This window comes from Chenopodium quinoa, unplaced genomic scaffold (assembly GCF_001683475.1).
Source record: "Chenopodium quinoa cultivar QQ74 unplaced genomic scaffold, ASM168347v1, whole genome shotgun sequence".
Taxonomy (NCBI): domain Eukaryota; kingdom Viridiplantae; phylum Streptophyta; class Magnoliopsida; order Caryophyllales; family Amaranthaceae; genus Chenopodium; species Chenopodium quinoa.
The window spans coordinates 2,286,732-2,303,482 of NW_018744151.1; the positions used below are offsets into that span (position 1 = coordinate 2,286,732).

The 16,751-nt window shown below is 44.8% G+C and overlaps 1 protein-coding gene across 1 annotated transcript; it reads right to left on the reverse strand.

Annotated features, from left to right (window-relative positions):
- Nucleotides 1–1,713: 1,713 nt before the first annotated feature.
- Nucleotides 1,714–4,282, reverse strand: LOC110693558 (uncharacterized protein DDB_G0271670-like). The gene is made up of 2 exons (XM_021870687.1): nucleotides 2,716–4,282; nucleotides 1,714–2,257 (listed from the first exon to the last, which is right to left on the reverse strand). Exons 1-2 carry the CDS (start codon nucleotides 3,953–3,955, stop codon nucleotides 2,205–2,207), a joined length of 1,293 nt encoding a protein of 430 aa, XP_021726379.1. The 5' UTR covers nucleotides 3,956–4,282; the 3' UTR covers nucleotides 1,714–2,204.
- Nucleotides 4,283–16,751: the final 12,469 nt, after the last annotated feature.

Below are 16,751 nucleotides of genomic sequence, written 5' to 3' on the forward strand. Positions count from 1 at the left end.
TTACTCCTTAATCAAGTACTAACTTGACCGTTGGAGGCGGAGCTCCCACCACAAGGAGTCTCCGTTGTTTTGCAGGTACAGGCGCAAGGATACCAGTCCCGGAATTGTAACTCTCCCGCAGGACATCAAAAAACCCCGAAACAGGTGTTGTATGAGGCGCTACATTTGGCATTTCAGTTGGCAGAAATTTACAATAAGAGGTAACATTATCTCGTGATTTGGCTAAAAGCCCAACTTTGTACAATGCGATTTGACAAAATTAAGTGTTTAAGTGTAGCACTTGAGTATAAACTAACAGCTTAATTTCGATTTAGTTCAGTTCAGCTCCATTCAGTTCAGTTCAATTCAGCTTCAATCTGTTCAGTTTAGTTTAGCTTCTAATTTTCTTCTCTCATAGAATATTTATTTCAACTCTATTCAGTTAAGTTCATTTTAGTTCAGCTCAGCTCAATTCAGCTTCAATCAATTTAGTTCAGTTCAGCTTAGTAAATCAGATAGGCCCTAATACTTTTGCATATTTGCACGTACTTTTCTTCAAAAATGCCAACTTTTATTTACATGTCTACTCCTATCCTTTTTTTTAAAAAAAAAACCTATATTCCTTTTTGGACCATTTGAGATTGTTTTCACTAGCAAATCAACTTATGTATGATTTCTTTTGCCTAATCCTTGATAGATTGACTTTTCTCTATAGGGCAGTATAATAAAATATAAAAAGGAAGAATGAGTGAAGTATATTTCTATATTTCTATACTAAAAGATTAGTATCTGATGCACTTGTAATTTATGTCAAATTACACAACCGTTAAAAATACAGTGAGTATAATGAAACTGTATTTGAGGGTCACATACTCTGTAACTCACATGGAAAACTTCAGTAATTGTTGTTAATAAAGGGTCCCCAAATAATTTCTTTATTGCTTGCTTTTACGGAGTAGTCTGCAAACTTTTTGTCAGTTTCCTAGACTCTATCATCTAATCATCTTCATTTGCTTGGGCATATTAAACATATCCTTCCAAATCTACAATAATACTTTCTGATGCTAAAAATTTAAAAAGCAAAACTCACCATACAAAATTTTACTGTACTAGTTGATCTATCAAAAATGTTGTAGCTGTCTGTTAAGCTGTTTTCTGAGCATTTTGATTAAATGCATAGGGCATAGCATTGGCAAGATGAATGCATGCTCATCAGGCAAATACAGGGACATATCAGGACATGTTAGACTCGGTCATGCATTCGGAAATGCAGGCGACGCCAAAGGCCAATCCTATAGGGGTAAAAACACCGGAAGCAGAAGTTCCTGGAGGTGCGGTTCATGTTTCAGATGCATGATCGTTGCCAAGCTTGTCGATGTTGTGGCAAAGAAATGAACTATATTAGCCTTGCTTCAGTTAAGAATGTATCTAGGAAGTCTGCTCTTTTCCCAAGTTATCGTTTAAAAGTTTTACCTCAGATCTTAGTAGATTTGATGGTACTATCGAACATGTATTGAATGATTAGAACATTGTGTAGGCAAGAAGAATTTAACATTAGTCAGCCAAAGCTGATTACATACGAAGTACAAAGATCGATCATTGGACGAGTTCCATGATTCAGGAAGACTAAACATTGATCAAGAGAGAATCCAGTATGCGAAATAGGTTGGGAGTTTTGGGAGCTGGGAGCAACAGGATGGCCATTAACATGCTAGACGTCGAAGCAAAAAAGTAAATAAGGAACTTTGTGTACCATTGCCCCGTTCATTAAACATACGACGTAGCACCATACTGCCATAAAATATACATTTGTGTTCTTACAGAAAGGACTACATAACATAGAACAGATTGTAAGAGCACATACAAGCCAAAAACGTTCAATCAACAAAATCACAAGTACATAGCATTTCCAATTCCAAGTACTAACATCCCAATTACAATCCAAGTGTCTTTAGCAGAATTGCGTGAAAGGATAGAGTACTAAACCTGTGTTGCCATCGCTCCAAAACTGATTTCTCTGTTGTGCGAGCTATACCCTCGTGTAGTTATTTGGTCAAATCAGACAATCAGACATTCAATCTTGCAGAAGAACGAACCGTTGGACTAGTTTTTTTAGAGTTTTTTCCAAACAAGGAGGAATCAAGAAGATTTGATAGCAAAGTGGAAGATCGAAAGGAATGATTAAATAATCGGATGACCATGTGGTTCGAAAACTGCATCTTTGACTAACATTTTCGCTCTTTAGACAAGTATGGGTTCTTCATGGAAAACTCAACGCCTAATAAAACACAAAGTACACACTACATAACAAAATTAATGCAAAAACACAAAAAAAAAAAAAAAAAAAAAAAAAAAAAAAAAAAAATAGTGTACAACTATTCAATGTAATCATAAATTTTATATCTACCAAAGTACAAACATACTAATTTCAATCCAATGTCATATAACTCAAGATCTAAATATCATTTGCACATCATCATCATCATCTTACATCATACATAAAACTATAGGATATGATCATATGAAATCTACCCAATAGCAAAAAATGAATCTAAAAATTTTCCCATAACATACAATTTATACCCAAAATTCAAGAGTGTAACATTTTACTAGTAACAAAATATCATTAGAAATTACCATAATAGACATAATAATAATAATAATAATAATACACATTTGTAAATGAAACAATACAAAATAAAACTACCAAATTAAATTTGTTAAATAAATGTTAACCTCTTATTGATAATAAAGATGGAATGGCAGCCAAATTAGGTGTTCCATTACTGTTCTTAACACTCCCATCACCACCACCACCACCAGGCTCCCTACTACGATCATACCGAGTCGTAGTCGGTTTCGCAAACGCCCTCATTGGGCTAGCAAAAGCCCACCCCCAACTCCGACTCCGCCCATGAACAAGCGGCCCAGCTGGTGTCACTGTCGGCCCATTGGGCCGTCCATCTCCAGCCCCCCAATACGACGATGACGATGAAGTTGTTGACGATGAAGAGGAAGTAATAATAAGTCCGCCGAATAAACCACCGCACCGGACTTTCTCCCGGACAGTATCCCCGGCGGCGCGTGAGGTTGAGTGTCGGTGTTTACTCCCTTCTCGATGCGACTCCACGCGCCGGAGCGTGCAATCGCCAAACCCAGTCGAAATCCTCTCGAAAAAATCCCCTGAAAAACTCCTACTACCACATCCTACAGATCTAGATCTAGACACCTTCCTCCCAAACGACGCCGTATTACTCGCTCCTCCGCTACTGTTCGGACTCTCATCCGTCTCATCCACCACCACCGCCGCCGCCTCCGATGACGTCATATCCGGCTTCACCGCCGCCGATGACGTCACTTCCGCCGTCACCGCCATCACCGCCGTCGTATTTTCCGGGGGTACGGTGGTTGTAGACGAAGGAGTGACTATTGTAGTGGGTTTTTTGTGGTGGGTGTTAGAGATGTGTAGAAAAGACCAAAAACCCCTTCGTCTAGGGCTGAAATCTTCTAGAAAGCGAGTGGATCGAGGGGTAGCAGATGATTTACTTCTCTTGAGCACAGAATTACTAGGTGAGTAAGAAGAAGACTGGACATCATCTTTCTTCTTTTTCTTTTGAGTGAGTAGAAAAGGTATGCGGGGCCTACTAGTAGAATGATCCTTTTGAAAATTATTATTATGACGATGTTGATTATAATGATGGTTGTAATTACGACTGTTTGAAGCGGTGGGGATGGAGATGGAGAGAGAGGTGGTTGCGGTTGCGGCGGAGGTGGCGGAGGAAGGGAGGTCAGATCTGAAAGAAGGGGAGGAAGAAGAGGAGGAGTTAATGAGGAAGGAGGAGGAGGAAGTGGAGACGAGTTTACCGAGTTTGTCTTGGAGGCAAAACGCGCAGATCCCACCGCCAGGGGAGGTGGTGCGGTAAGGGTGGTCAGTGCATTGCATTCCGTCGCTGCACATGTCGTCGTCAACCGCCATTTTCGGTGGTTGAGTAGAGATAATGGATGTATATTAATGAAGGAATGAATGAAGGGTGATTGAGAGGAGAGAGAAAGAGAGTGAAAGAATGAGTAGGAAAATGAAAGAGCATTCAAGAGGGAGGAAAGAAGGGGACGATGTCAAGTGGTGGAGAGAGAGAGGAGTGAGACTGTTTGACGAGCCAATGTGGAGTGTTTAACAACTGCATTCCATGGCGCGTTGGTGTTATTGATTAGGGAATAATTAAGCATCTAGTCTTAATCGCTTCGTAAAATAGAATTAACGTTGTAATATTTAAAGAACAGGAGATGAGATATTATTGGAAAAACAGATTTATTTAGGGTTTGTTCTCTCTTTAGCTTAATTTCAATTCAACTTCCAATCAGTTCAGTTGTTAATTTCTTTTCTCATAAAATATTCATTTAAACTCTATTTAATTTAGTTTAATTCAGTTTAGTAAATCAGACATAGCCTTTACTCTGTCTTTTTTTATATAATTTGTAACAATTAGACATAATCTGTTTATATTTTACAACAAACTATTGTGAATGATTTGGAGTGAAATTCAAACCTAAGTAATTTTTATCTGTATTTAACTGATTTTAAGCCTTTAGAGGGTACTTTGTCATACTTTTGTTTTTTTTTACTTGACTCAAATTGTTTGAGTAAGTACTTCTTTTTAGGCAAGGTTTGGTAGTTAGAGATAAAAGAATCACTATGTGTAAAAAGAAATAAAGGAGTTTATTCAATTCCATGAGATAGATTTGTAGGATGAACCATATGCTTTAAAATGTTAATACTATCTGTTTACCTCTAAATAATTAGACAGAGTATAACTTATGAGTATTTCATTGTATTACCCTCTATTATTTATCATAATACATGGCCTCTTAAAATCACCACCCAACACTTTTGCTAAACTTTAGATGTATAGATAATATGACAATGATGCATGTGGCATTGGTGGTACTCGTAAATCACATGCTTGGATTTTGGATGAGTAAGTAGTTAAGTACATTGGTCACCTTGTAAGTTGTAAATGATTAAGATGGATCAAATTAAGTTATTAAGATGGATTGAGCCAAAATAAGAAAGAAGAGATAAAAATTTGAGGACATGTAAATGTAAATGTAAAACTAGACTTGTTCTATTTTTTTCCCTTTACAATATTGTAAGTTCATAACCATTATATACATCATCAAAGCGTTGTTTAGCAAAGTATGTCATTAGTAAATCCGTTTTATATTATTTGTCAAGATTTGATGTAAAGTGTGAGTAGAAAGTGTATAATCGTTACAAATAATATAAATCAAAGAAGTGTATCTTAGATCAAAGGGTATTTGAAGATTATTGCTCAGAGGTTATTTTTTATTTATTTTCGAAATAATGATTATTGCACAATTAAGGTAACCTTTGATGCAATTTACATCTATGTGTACGCATAAAATTTCAGTTGTTTTGATATGACCTTAATTAGAAGTTTGAATCAAAATGTCAAAACCTCTTCTAAGGGTCTGTTCTCATAGACTGAACTCAGCTGAGCTGAACTGGACTAAACTGAAATGAACTGAGCTAAGTTGAACTGAACCCAACTGAATATTTTATAAGAGAAGGAAATTAGAAGTTGAGGTAAGCTAAATTGAAAATAAACGTATGAGAACAGACCATAAGTATTAGACGTGACTCGTGAGGCCCTTACCCTATACTACCCTTCCCTTTTACTTTCAAGTGTTTAAAAAAACCGCGAAGACTAATGTTTCGGGGTTTTCTGATGTCCTGCGGGAGAGTTACAATTCCGAGACTGGAATCGGACGCCTGTACCTGCAAAACAAACGGATGCTCCGGATGATTGGAGATCCGCCTCCGACGGTCAAGTTAGTACTTGATTAAGCAGTAATTAATGCGGAAATAAAAGTGATTGGGTCTCTCTAGGTGAGAGTGTTTAATGTGCGTAATCCCCCTTAATGAGGATTAAGGGAGGTATTTATAACCTTGGGAAACGTGCCAATCCTAGGTTTAGGTTAACCTTGGGCTGATTGGGCTTCCCTCGGAAGTTGGGCCTAGGTGGCCGGTTTCTCCATTAGGCATGGAGTATGCCACGTGTCCTGACATAATAGGTCCAGGGTGGACGAATAGGCGTGTGCCACGTGGCAAGCCCTGACAGTTCCAACTGGGGGACACTTGGCAGGACTTGATTGGCCCACGTGGCGCATTCCAATTGGTGGGAGCAAAATCCCCTAATCATTTGCCCCTCACAGGTGGCACGTGACTGGTCACGTGTTACCTGTGACAGGTGTCGCACTGTAACAGGCGACGGCCTGCTACAGGTGTCACTCGGCGAAAGGCCGAAAGATTCTCCCGCCCAAATTTTGAATTTTGGAAGTGACCCTTCGCCTTCTCACTTTGCCTATATAAGGGAGTGTTAACTTTAGTCATTTTCACACTTGAGAACTTTTTGAGAGAACATTCGGACCCCTGAACTTGCTCTGACATTTTGGACCCTTTCTGCCTACCGCCTGCTCTGACAAGCCGACTGCACAGGATTTTCAGAACTCCTTCAACGTCACTCGTTCAGGTAACCGTCGGTTCTCTTACTCTTAATTTTCTCTTTATTTTATTCTTTTTTGAAATGGCACCACGGAAGCACACGACACGACCTAGGTTAGTGATCAGCCGGTCACCGGGGACGGCTGAATCTAGGACTAGGAGTGCCGCCTGCCCTTTTCCGGACCCATCTTTGCCCTTTATACAAAGTCCGACTGTCTTTGTGTCTATGCAGAACATGATGGCCAGAACAAAAAGAACTGCTAGGACTTCGAACTCAAACGGCTCCTCCCACAGGGTGCCGATTAGTGAAACATCTGACCAGGCGCCAGATGTGGAAGTGAACCAAAGTGGCTTGAAAGCCGACAGTTCTGAGGGAGGAGTCAAAGTGACCCCTTCCAATTTTACAGTTGACAAGTCTACATTCTCTCCTGCTCCTTTTAAAGGAGAGGAGGCGGGCCCCTCTGGGAGAGGGGAGGAGTCGTCCTCTTCGGACTCGTCAGAGGACGAATCCGAGTCTAGCTCTTCTGGTCATGCTTCTCTGGACACAGAAGAGAAAAACAGTCGCCTACAAGAGGCGAGGCTTTCTCACGCAGTTGAGAAGGGGGACAATTGGGCGGAACCATCCGCCTCTTACCGAGAGAAAAATACCCCCTACTACTGCACTGTCCCACGGGGCCGGATCACGGCCATGCAAGAGAAAGTGGGGAACTTTATTGCGAACCACACAATGGGACCCGGCTTTTTAGTGTTCGTGCCGGATCCAGAAGACACAGTCGTCTGGCCGGCTGGTACTAGCTATGATGGCGCCTGCTTTGGCTGCTACGAGGCGGCCATCAAGGCTGGGCTGCGCTTCCCACTACATCCGGCTGTTCAGCGGATCTTGGATGGGTATGAGTTGGGGTTATGGCAGTTAGCCCCGAACTCCTGGGTCAACGTACTCGGCTATGTGGCCGGGTGCGAACTGCATGGGGTGGAGCCAAACTTCGAGGCTTTCGCCCACATGAACTACCTCAGCCGGACCCCTAAGGCAGACGGTACCGGCTGGTATCAATTGACAAGCCACAAAGGCTACCTCATGACAAGAGGTAAAGAAAACAAGTGGAAGGACTGGCGAAACACCTTCCTTATCATTGAGAGTTCAGACACAGAGCTGAACAAGCGCTTCAACAGGTGGAACAGGAATCCGCCTCTTCTTGCAGGCGGCCGCAGCATGTCGCCTGTTCCCCCAAAGCTAAGAAAGAGATCCTGGATAAAGGACTCTTTAAAGTAGAGTCGAGGGTCGACTCTGCTTCAGGGGTACGAGAGCAAGTACCCCTGCACTGCGTCCCGAGCTTCAAATGGCTCTACGACGAGTACTTTTTGGCCGCCTGTGGCCTCAGCAGTCGTGCTCAAGAGGTAGCCGGCCTGTCGAATACTCTGTTTTTCCATGCATTATTGTTATGACTTTTTATTAACTTTACTATTTGTTTTTGCAGCGGACGCCATGAGCAAAATTACCGCCTCCAAGACTGCGGCGGCCATGTTGCGGGCCTCCATCATGCAACAATCCTCAACCGACTCCCCCAACAAGGGGGCGCCCTTGGTGAGCTTCGAACCTTTCACTCTCTTTTTGGGTTTATGCATATACTGACCGAGTGTTGTTTTGTTTTTGTTTTTTTTTTTTTTTTTTGAGACGGGCGCTCCAAGAGCTTCTTCTTCCCAACAGCCGGACTCCAAGACCCGGAGGACGGTTGTTGCGAGCTCTCCTGGTTCTGCCAGGAAACATGCGGCGGCTGAGAAACAGCCGGCCACTCCTTCTAAAACTCCAATTGGGCCGCCTAGAAGTATGAAGCTGTCTTTGTGAATTTAGACTTGCTCCCTTCTTTCCTAGGTCTAACTCGTTTGTTTATGGTTGATGCAGCCGGCCCTCAGGAGCCTGACTTGGTCGAGGTGGCCAAGTCTATGATCAAGGCCGTTCCTCCAGCTGAAAGGGAGGCGGTCAAGGGTGTCGGCACCCTTGACCTAGAGGGGATTGCAGGGGTCCTTGCTGAGGTATACTTAGCATATTTTTGGTTATTTAAATTCCAGGACGCCTGTTTTTTGTTTGAAAATTGACGCCTGTTCCCTTTTACTTAGGCCCTGCTCCGAGTGAACGGCCTTCGCAAGCCGCTTGACAGGAAGAACAAAGAGGTAAAGGCTGCAAAAGCTATGGCCGCCTCTGACTGTGATAAGACAATGTTTCAAATTGCCCAAAATGAGGTTCTGACAATTGACATTCTTTATTATCAGGCGCAGGCTACTTCTGCCATCCGGGCTCAGTTAGAGGCGGCCCAGAAGAAAAATAGCGAGCTGGAGGCGACCATCAACAATCTCAAGGCCGAGCTGAGACCTCTTCGCCAAAAAATGTCCTCATACGACACCTTGGAGAAATCCTTGGCGCACGTTAAGGAACGCCTGGTGACCCAGGAGAAGAATCTTACTCAGGAGCTATCGGAAAAGGCCGAACAAGAAAAGAAGGAGCTGGTCCGGGAGATGATGGAAGACTCTGCTCAAATCCAGCGCATGACCTGGGGCCGCCTCTTCCCTAATGCCGACTTTTCCTCCTGGGAAAAAACGTACCGCCAGTGTTCTGATAGATATAATCAAGAGATCCTGGCGGCTGCTGAGGATGAGGCGTTGGAGGAGGAGGAGCCGGTAGTGGCGCTTATGCCGCTTGGGGGTAATGCATCGAAGAAGGATGCAGCTGAAGCCGAGTCCAGCAAAAAGAGTGATGACCAAGCGGCAGCTGCTATTATTGAAGATCTGCCCCCTTCTTAAGTTTTACGTCTTCTTTTCACGGCCTGCGTGCCGTTTGTTTCTATTTACCTGGCCAGGGGGCCGGGGTTTTGAATATTTGGCCGGTCTTCAATGACCGGCTTCTTTTTTATGCCAAAATATTTCGTTTTTGTTTTGTTTCAAATTTGTTTAAGTATCGAATATTCTGATATCCAATTGCACACTATACCGACTGTTTTGCATGGCCGATAGTTGCGGACAGGTACGAGATAGTTAGTCACGCCACCTATGCCCCTGGACGACTGGTTGTCTGTTTCCAGGCTAAGCGATCAGTCGGCCACTTTAAAGAATGGATTTCCTTCAACCAAGTAGGAAGGTGGTTTCCTACCTGCCTTGTTTGTTTTTTGTTTTGTTTTTTTTTTTTTTAAAAGCTAGAGACTCTAGTCGGTCCAGGCCGACTGTTCCCCGCCACTTTTAATCTAGTGCGAACAGGCGCTGTATGAACACCTTTGTAGCTTCATAAATTTTTTTTTTTAAGGAGCGACCATGGAAACATAATTGTTACCTAGTCGCCAAGTGACTGAGTAGTAGAGGTATCAAGCGGTGGGTACCGGTTGTTCCCCTTTATTCGCCAATGTTTGTTGGCTATTAACTCATAAGATACCAACTGTTCTTATCCCAAGTAGTTCAGTCGGTCGGTTGACACGGATGGTTACCTGCGAACACTTGTTTGACCTGATTAGTCAGTTAGTGAGAGGTATCCTTGTCCGGGAAACGGCTACGTGGTTGTCTTGGTTAGACAGCCGTATAGGTGTCGTGTAATGATTTTATAGAACAATGTTCCACCCAAAAGGGAGCTTCCCTCTGCGACGAATTTCATCCGGATGGATGTCGTCGGACGCCTGCTATAATGTTGGGACAGGTCGAATTGAATTTATATTTGGATCAGTTGGCTTGGCGCCTGGTCTGATCATTTTAGCCATGAGCCTTTGATAGTTCTTGGTGAACTGTGTTATGGGAGAGTAACCGCTTGTGTGGAACAAGCGGCGTGCCCCTCTTAAGTAAAAATTAAACATGGAGAGTAGCCGACTGTTTGTCAGTAGGCATGCTCCTCTTAGTACAGAATTGAATGAAACATCAAACTTTTATTAAGTAGCCCTCGACTATTTACATCATTCAAAAGAAATATATCTTAAGATTATCTACATTCCAGGTTCGAGGCAACGGTTGGCCGTCTGGTGTTTCCAGACGGTAGGTACCGTCCCTGACTTCTTCATAGATTCGGTAGGGTCCTTCCCAGTTGGGAGTTAGTTTGCCAGACTCATTAGCCCTGCCAACTGCTTCCATTTTTCTAAGTACAAAGTCCCCCACTTTGAGTGGACGCCTGTGTACTTTTTTGTTGTATGATCTAGTCATTCTCAGGCGGTAAATTTCATGGCGCAAGACAGCATTGCCCCTCCTTTTTGGGAGTGAGTCTAATGCCAGGCGCATGGCTTCCCAGTTTGCCTCTTCGTCATATAGCATTACTCGAAGAGTCGGTTCGTAGTGTTCTATTGGAAGAACAGCTTCCGCACCATAAGCTAGGAGGAATGGAGTTTCTCCAGTCGCCCCTTTTTCAGTCGTCCTAATGGCCCAGAGAACATGTGGTAATTCATCCGCCCATAGGCCGCCTGCTCGTTCAATCTTTTTCTTGAGACCATCTGAGATGATTTTATTAAAAGCTTCTACCTGGCCGTTTTCTTGTGGACGGCCGACTGATGCAAAGTGGTGTGCAATTCCTTGGTCACCCAACCAGCTTTTGAGAACAGGCGTCTCAAATTGGGGGCCATTATCAAAGACCATAGACATGGGAACCCCGAACCGAGTGATGACATTTTTCCAGATGAATGAAATTACATCCTTCGTCTTGATTCCCTTTACAGCCTCCGCCTCCACCCATTTAGTGAAGTAGTCGACTGCAACAAGTATGTACCTCCTTCCGCCTGTAGCAGGCGTATAGGGACCCAGAATATCCATGCCCCACTTAGCAAACGGTAGTGGGCTATGAATGGTAGTGAGGTCAGTAGCCGGACGGTGAATTAGTTTGCCAAACCTTTGGCACTTGTCACATTTTTTCACCATCTCCATTGCATCTGCTTCTAAAGTAGGCCAAAAGTAGCCCTGCCGCCTTGTCCGTTAAGCAAGCGTCCTACCGCCTATATGGGAAGCGCAGTAACCAGAGTGAAGATCGTCTAGTATCTCTCGCCCCTTTTCTGGAGTAACACATTTTAAGTAGGGTTGAAGGTACCCTCTTTTGTGAAGTTCTCCCTTTATCATTTCAAAACTGGCTGCCCGTTTTTTCAGCGATGCCGCCATTGGATCCATCCAGGTTGAGCTTCTGTCTAGGATTCCAATAGGGTCTTCCTCGATGCTTCTCTTTTCCATTACTTCCCAAAAAACAGTTCGAGGAGTATCACAAGAGGCGGACAATGCTAATTTTGAAAGTGCATCCGCCTGGTTGTTTTCTGATCTCGGCACTTGAGTCAGATGAAAATCTTCAAGGGAACCGACTGCCTGTCGTACCGCCTGTAAATACTTGATCATGGCCGGATGGGTTGCTTCGTATTCGCCATTATACTGACTCACTATCAATTGTGAATCAGAAAAGGCGTTTATCTTTCGTGCCCCTGCCGCCTTGCACATGCGGATTCCGGCTAGTAAAGCTTCATATTCTGCCTCATTGTTTGAAGCCTGAAAACTGAAGCGTAGAGCATATTCGTACCTGTCGCCTTCTGGCGACTGACATATGACGCCTGCTCCACAACCATTTGAATTAGAGCTTCCATCCACATATACCTTCCAGACTTGGTCTGGATCTCGAGAATCAGGGGGACGAGTCATCTCAACAATAAAGTCAGCAAAGGCTTGCCCCTTCACTGCTTTTCTAGGCTTGAAAGTAACTTCGAGGCTCTGTATTTCTATGGCCCATTTGATCATCCGGCCTGACGACTCCATGGTGGTCAGTGGTCGCTTGATAGGTTGATCTGTATACACGACGACTGCATGTGCCAAAAAGTAGGGCTTCAATTTTTTAACAGCCATGAAGAGTGCAAGACCAAATTTCTCCACTAAGGGATACCTCAACTCGGCATTTTTCAATACATGACTGACAAAGTAGACCGGGAGCTGACAGCCGTCTCTTTCAGCAAGAAGAACAGCGCTTAACGCATGATCAGAGACGGCCAGGTACATGTAGAGTACTTCTTTGGGCAAAGGGCTGACCAGCCTTGGCAAGGAATGCAAGTGAACTTTCAATTTCTGGAAGGCCGCCTCAGCATCCGGCCCCCATTCAAACCTTGCCTTCTTCTTAATGGCCTGGAAGAAGTATAAGCATTTGTCGCCTGATCGGCTTAGAAATCTTCCCAAGGCCGCCAGACAACCTGTTAACTTCTGAACCTCTCGGACGGTACGAGGCGACTGCATGTCGATGACCGCCTGCACCTTCTCAGGGTTCGCCTCTATTCCTCTCTGATTGATAAGGAATCCGAGAAATTTCCCAGACTCAACTCCAAATACACATTTCTTGGGATTGAGCATGACATGGTGCCGCCTGAGTGTGGCGAAAGTTTCTCGGAGGTCCGACAGATGATCTGTCTGAAGCTTAGACTTGACAATCATATCATCAATGTATGCCTCGACGTTTCTCCCGATTTGATCAAAGAACACAGTGTTTATCATTCGCTGGAAGGTGGCCGGGGCATTCTTAAGACCGAACGGCATAACCGTGTAACAGTATAACCCTTGATCAGTGACGAAGGTCGTCTTCTCCTGATCTTTCTTCCATAAAGGAATTTGATGGAAACTAGAGTAGGCGTCCATAAAGCTCATTAAAGCATGGTCGGCTGTTGAGTCGACCAGGTTATCAATTTTAGGCAGAGGGTAACTGTCTTTGGGGCACGCCTTGTTTAAGTCTGTGTAGTCTACACACATTCGCCAGGTGCCATTCGGCTTTTTAACAAGCACCACATTTGCAACCCAGTCTGGGAAGTAACATTTCCGAATGAACCCTGCATCAAGTAGTTTTTTAACTTCGGCGGCTGCCGCCTGACTTCTTTCTTCGCCATGGTTCCGCTTTTTCTGCCTTACCGGCTTCTTTTTCGGATCCACAGCCAGTTTATGTACCGCCAGGTCAGGACTAATGCCTGGCATTTCGTGGACTTCGAATGCAAAGATGTCCTTGTATTCTTTCAATAGTTTGTGCAAATCGTCACCCAGGACTTTCAGAGAAGTCGTCCCAACTTTGACTGTTCGGTCAGGACGTGAGTAGTCTAAGATCAGGTCCGTATGCTCACCAGCCGGCTGAGGGCGGAATTCGTCCGACCGCTCCTCTGCCAATGATTGCTATTTTCTGTCTTTTCTTGCGGCCCCCGTCTGGGCTGCCTTTCTCTTCTTGCCGCCTGCTTCTTGAACAGGCGCACTCTCCTTGACATTGTCAAGGTCTGTTTTTCCACCACTTGACCCAGCGGTCATAACAGTGGGCTTGATATCCGAGAGATAGCACTCTCGGGCCATCCTTTGATCTCCCCTTAGGGACCCTACTGTTCCATTATCCCTCTCAAACTTGAGCAACATAAGAGATGGGATTATAACAGCCTTGGAATTATTCAGGGTTGGTCGTCCCAGAATCATGTTGTAGGCCGAGAGTTCTTCTACTACCAGGAACCGGACTACCATGTGTCGTCCTTCCCCTTTTTCACCCAGGCGGATGGGTAAATCCACTCGTCCCACTGGGTGGACGACTCCTCCTCCAAACCCTACTAAAGGGTGGGATGCCGGATGTATGCAATCAGTCTGATATTTTAATTTAGACAGACATTTGCTACTGATAAGATCTGAGGAGCTTCCAGTATCTATAAGGATTCGGCCAACTCTCTTGTTGGCCACTTTACACTCAATAACGATAGGGTCGTCATGCGGCCCCCTTACCCCTCCTAGATCTTCTTCAGTGATGACAATCTCAGGAAATGAATATTTGGAGGGCCGTTCTTGGTGAACGGAATTTACATCTAGCCGCCTGATATTGTCTTTGTTGCCCCTAATAGTGGGACCGCCTCCTGCGAAGCCGCCTGCAATGGTGTAGACGACTGCATCATCTGTATCAGAGTTGTCGGCTTGTTGACTCTTTTTGGCCGACTGCTTTTTCGAGGAAGTGTTCCCCGTGGATTTCTTGACATAAGAGTCAAGATCGCCTTGCTCAGCCAGGCGGTCCAGATACCGCATGAGACTGATGCATTCGTTGGTGTGATGACCAACATCTTCATGATAATCACAAAATTTTTCTTGGTTCCGGTTGCTTGCAGAACCCTTCATGGGGACCGGCTTCTCAATTGAGATCCGTCCCTTGATTTCCTTTAGGATAGCTTGGCTATCCTTGTTAAACGCATACTTTGGGGAGTATGGTTTGAATTCTTTTTTCTTCTTCTGGGCCGGCTGTTTAGAGGAATCAGCCGCCCAGACCTCTTTTCTTTTCTTCTCATCTTTGTTCGACAACTGTTTCTGTCGCCCTTCTTTTTTGTCGAACCTTTTCCCGTCCGACTGTTTTGTACTACAAAGATCAGTCGCCTGTATATAGGCTTCCGCTTCAATCAAGGCCTCTTGAAGAGTCGCCACCCTCTTTCGGACCAAATCAAATTTGAATGTCGATCCGTCTTTGAGGCCTCTGAAAAAGTCAGTATAGGCTACCTCATCCGGTAACCCTTGAATCTGTATTCTCATCAGGTTAAACCGCCTGATGTAAGAACGAAGCCCCTCCTTCTCGCCCTGCTGAATCGTTCCTAAATCAAGGGTCGTCTTCTTCGCAGGTATGTTCATGGCAAAGTTGGAGGTGAATAAGTAAGCAAGCGTCCTGAAGTTATTCACACAACCAGTCGGCAGGTTGCCGAACCATTGTTGTGCGATTCCTTTGAGAGTCGCTGGGAAACACTTGCACCAAGTGGGATCATCCAACACTTGAAGGTACATCAGGTTGGTGAATGCCATCAAATGGTCTTCTGGGTTAGTAGTGCCGTCATAGGCGCCTACTAATACATTTTTCACTTTGGCCGGCTGAGCGGCTTCAGCAATTTCCTTGGAGAAGGCCGACGGCTGTTCCCCAAGTCTAAGCAACCGTAGCTGCCAGTCTATAGGTTGGACATTCTTTGCCGCATGCCCACCAAACAGAGGTGGCTGCAAAAAATATTGTTGTTGCGGTACAAATGGTAAGTTTGGTACCGCCTGGTCACTATGAAAGCCGGACTGACGGGAGGTACCGCCTGACTGACTCTCATGATGCGACTGAGTATGCCTCATCGAGGTATTGGGCAGACTGTCTTGGAAGTTTGAAGTAGAGGCCGACTCTGACAATCGGTCATTCTTCTTCTGTTCTAGCAATAACCGAGCATCTGTGTATGTTTTCTTCGACCCGTCCGCCTGAATATGACGAACAGGTTTCCTCTTTCCTGGAGTTGGAAAGCGGTACTTTGTGAAATCAAGGGCAGGCGGCTCCCACTTCCTAGAGTTAGGATTAGGGGTCGCCTCTCGCCCCTGAACTGGCTTCCTCTTCCCTGAAGTGGAAGGCTTCTTAGCCGACTGTTCCTTGGCTAGAGCAGGCTTCTTGTTGAGCAACTCTTGAATCTCTCCCTTGAAGCCCCTCATGAAGGTCATGAGTTCGTTCCTTGTAATGGGAGCAGACCCATCAGCCGGCTGCTGCTGAACAGGCAGTGCGCCTGCTGGATCACTAAGTCCAGTTTGAAGATGTTCCCGTTCCCTCCTTTCGGTATGACGGGTACGTCGGGCCCTTAGGGTCCCGTCTGAAGCTGTGTGAGCTTCAACTTCAAATTCATTCTCAGTATCGTGGTCCGACTGAACTTGAGGGTCGTCTAGGGGACGCCTCTCTTCAGGAGTCGGTACAGACGTGGATGCCATCTCAGAAGTACTCTCCCCACAGACGGCGCCAAAATGTTTCGGGGTTTTCTGATGTCCTGCGGGAGAGTTACAATTCCGAGACTGGAACCGGACGCCTGTACCTGCAAAACAAACGGATGCTCCGGATGATTGGAGATCCGCCTCCGACGGTCAAGTTAGTACTTGATTAAGGAGTAATTAATGCGGAAATAAAAGTGATTGGGTCTCTCTAGGTGAGAGTGTTTAATATGCGTAATCCCCCTTAATGAGGATTAAGGGAGGTATTTATAACCTTGGGAAACGTGCCAATCCTAGGTTTAGGTTAACCTTGGGCTGATTGGGCTTCCCTCGAAAGTTGGGCCTAGGTGGCCGGTTTCTCCATTAGGCATGGAGTATGCCACGTGTCCTGACATAATAGGTCCAGGGTGGACGAATAGGCGTGTGCCACGTGGCAAGTCCTGACAGTTCCAACTGGGGGACACTTGGCAGGACTTGATTGGCCCACGTGGCGCATTCCGATTGGTGGGAGCAAAATCCCCTAATCAACTAAGGTCTGGTTAAGATCATTCTCTTG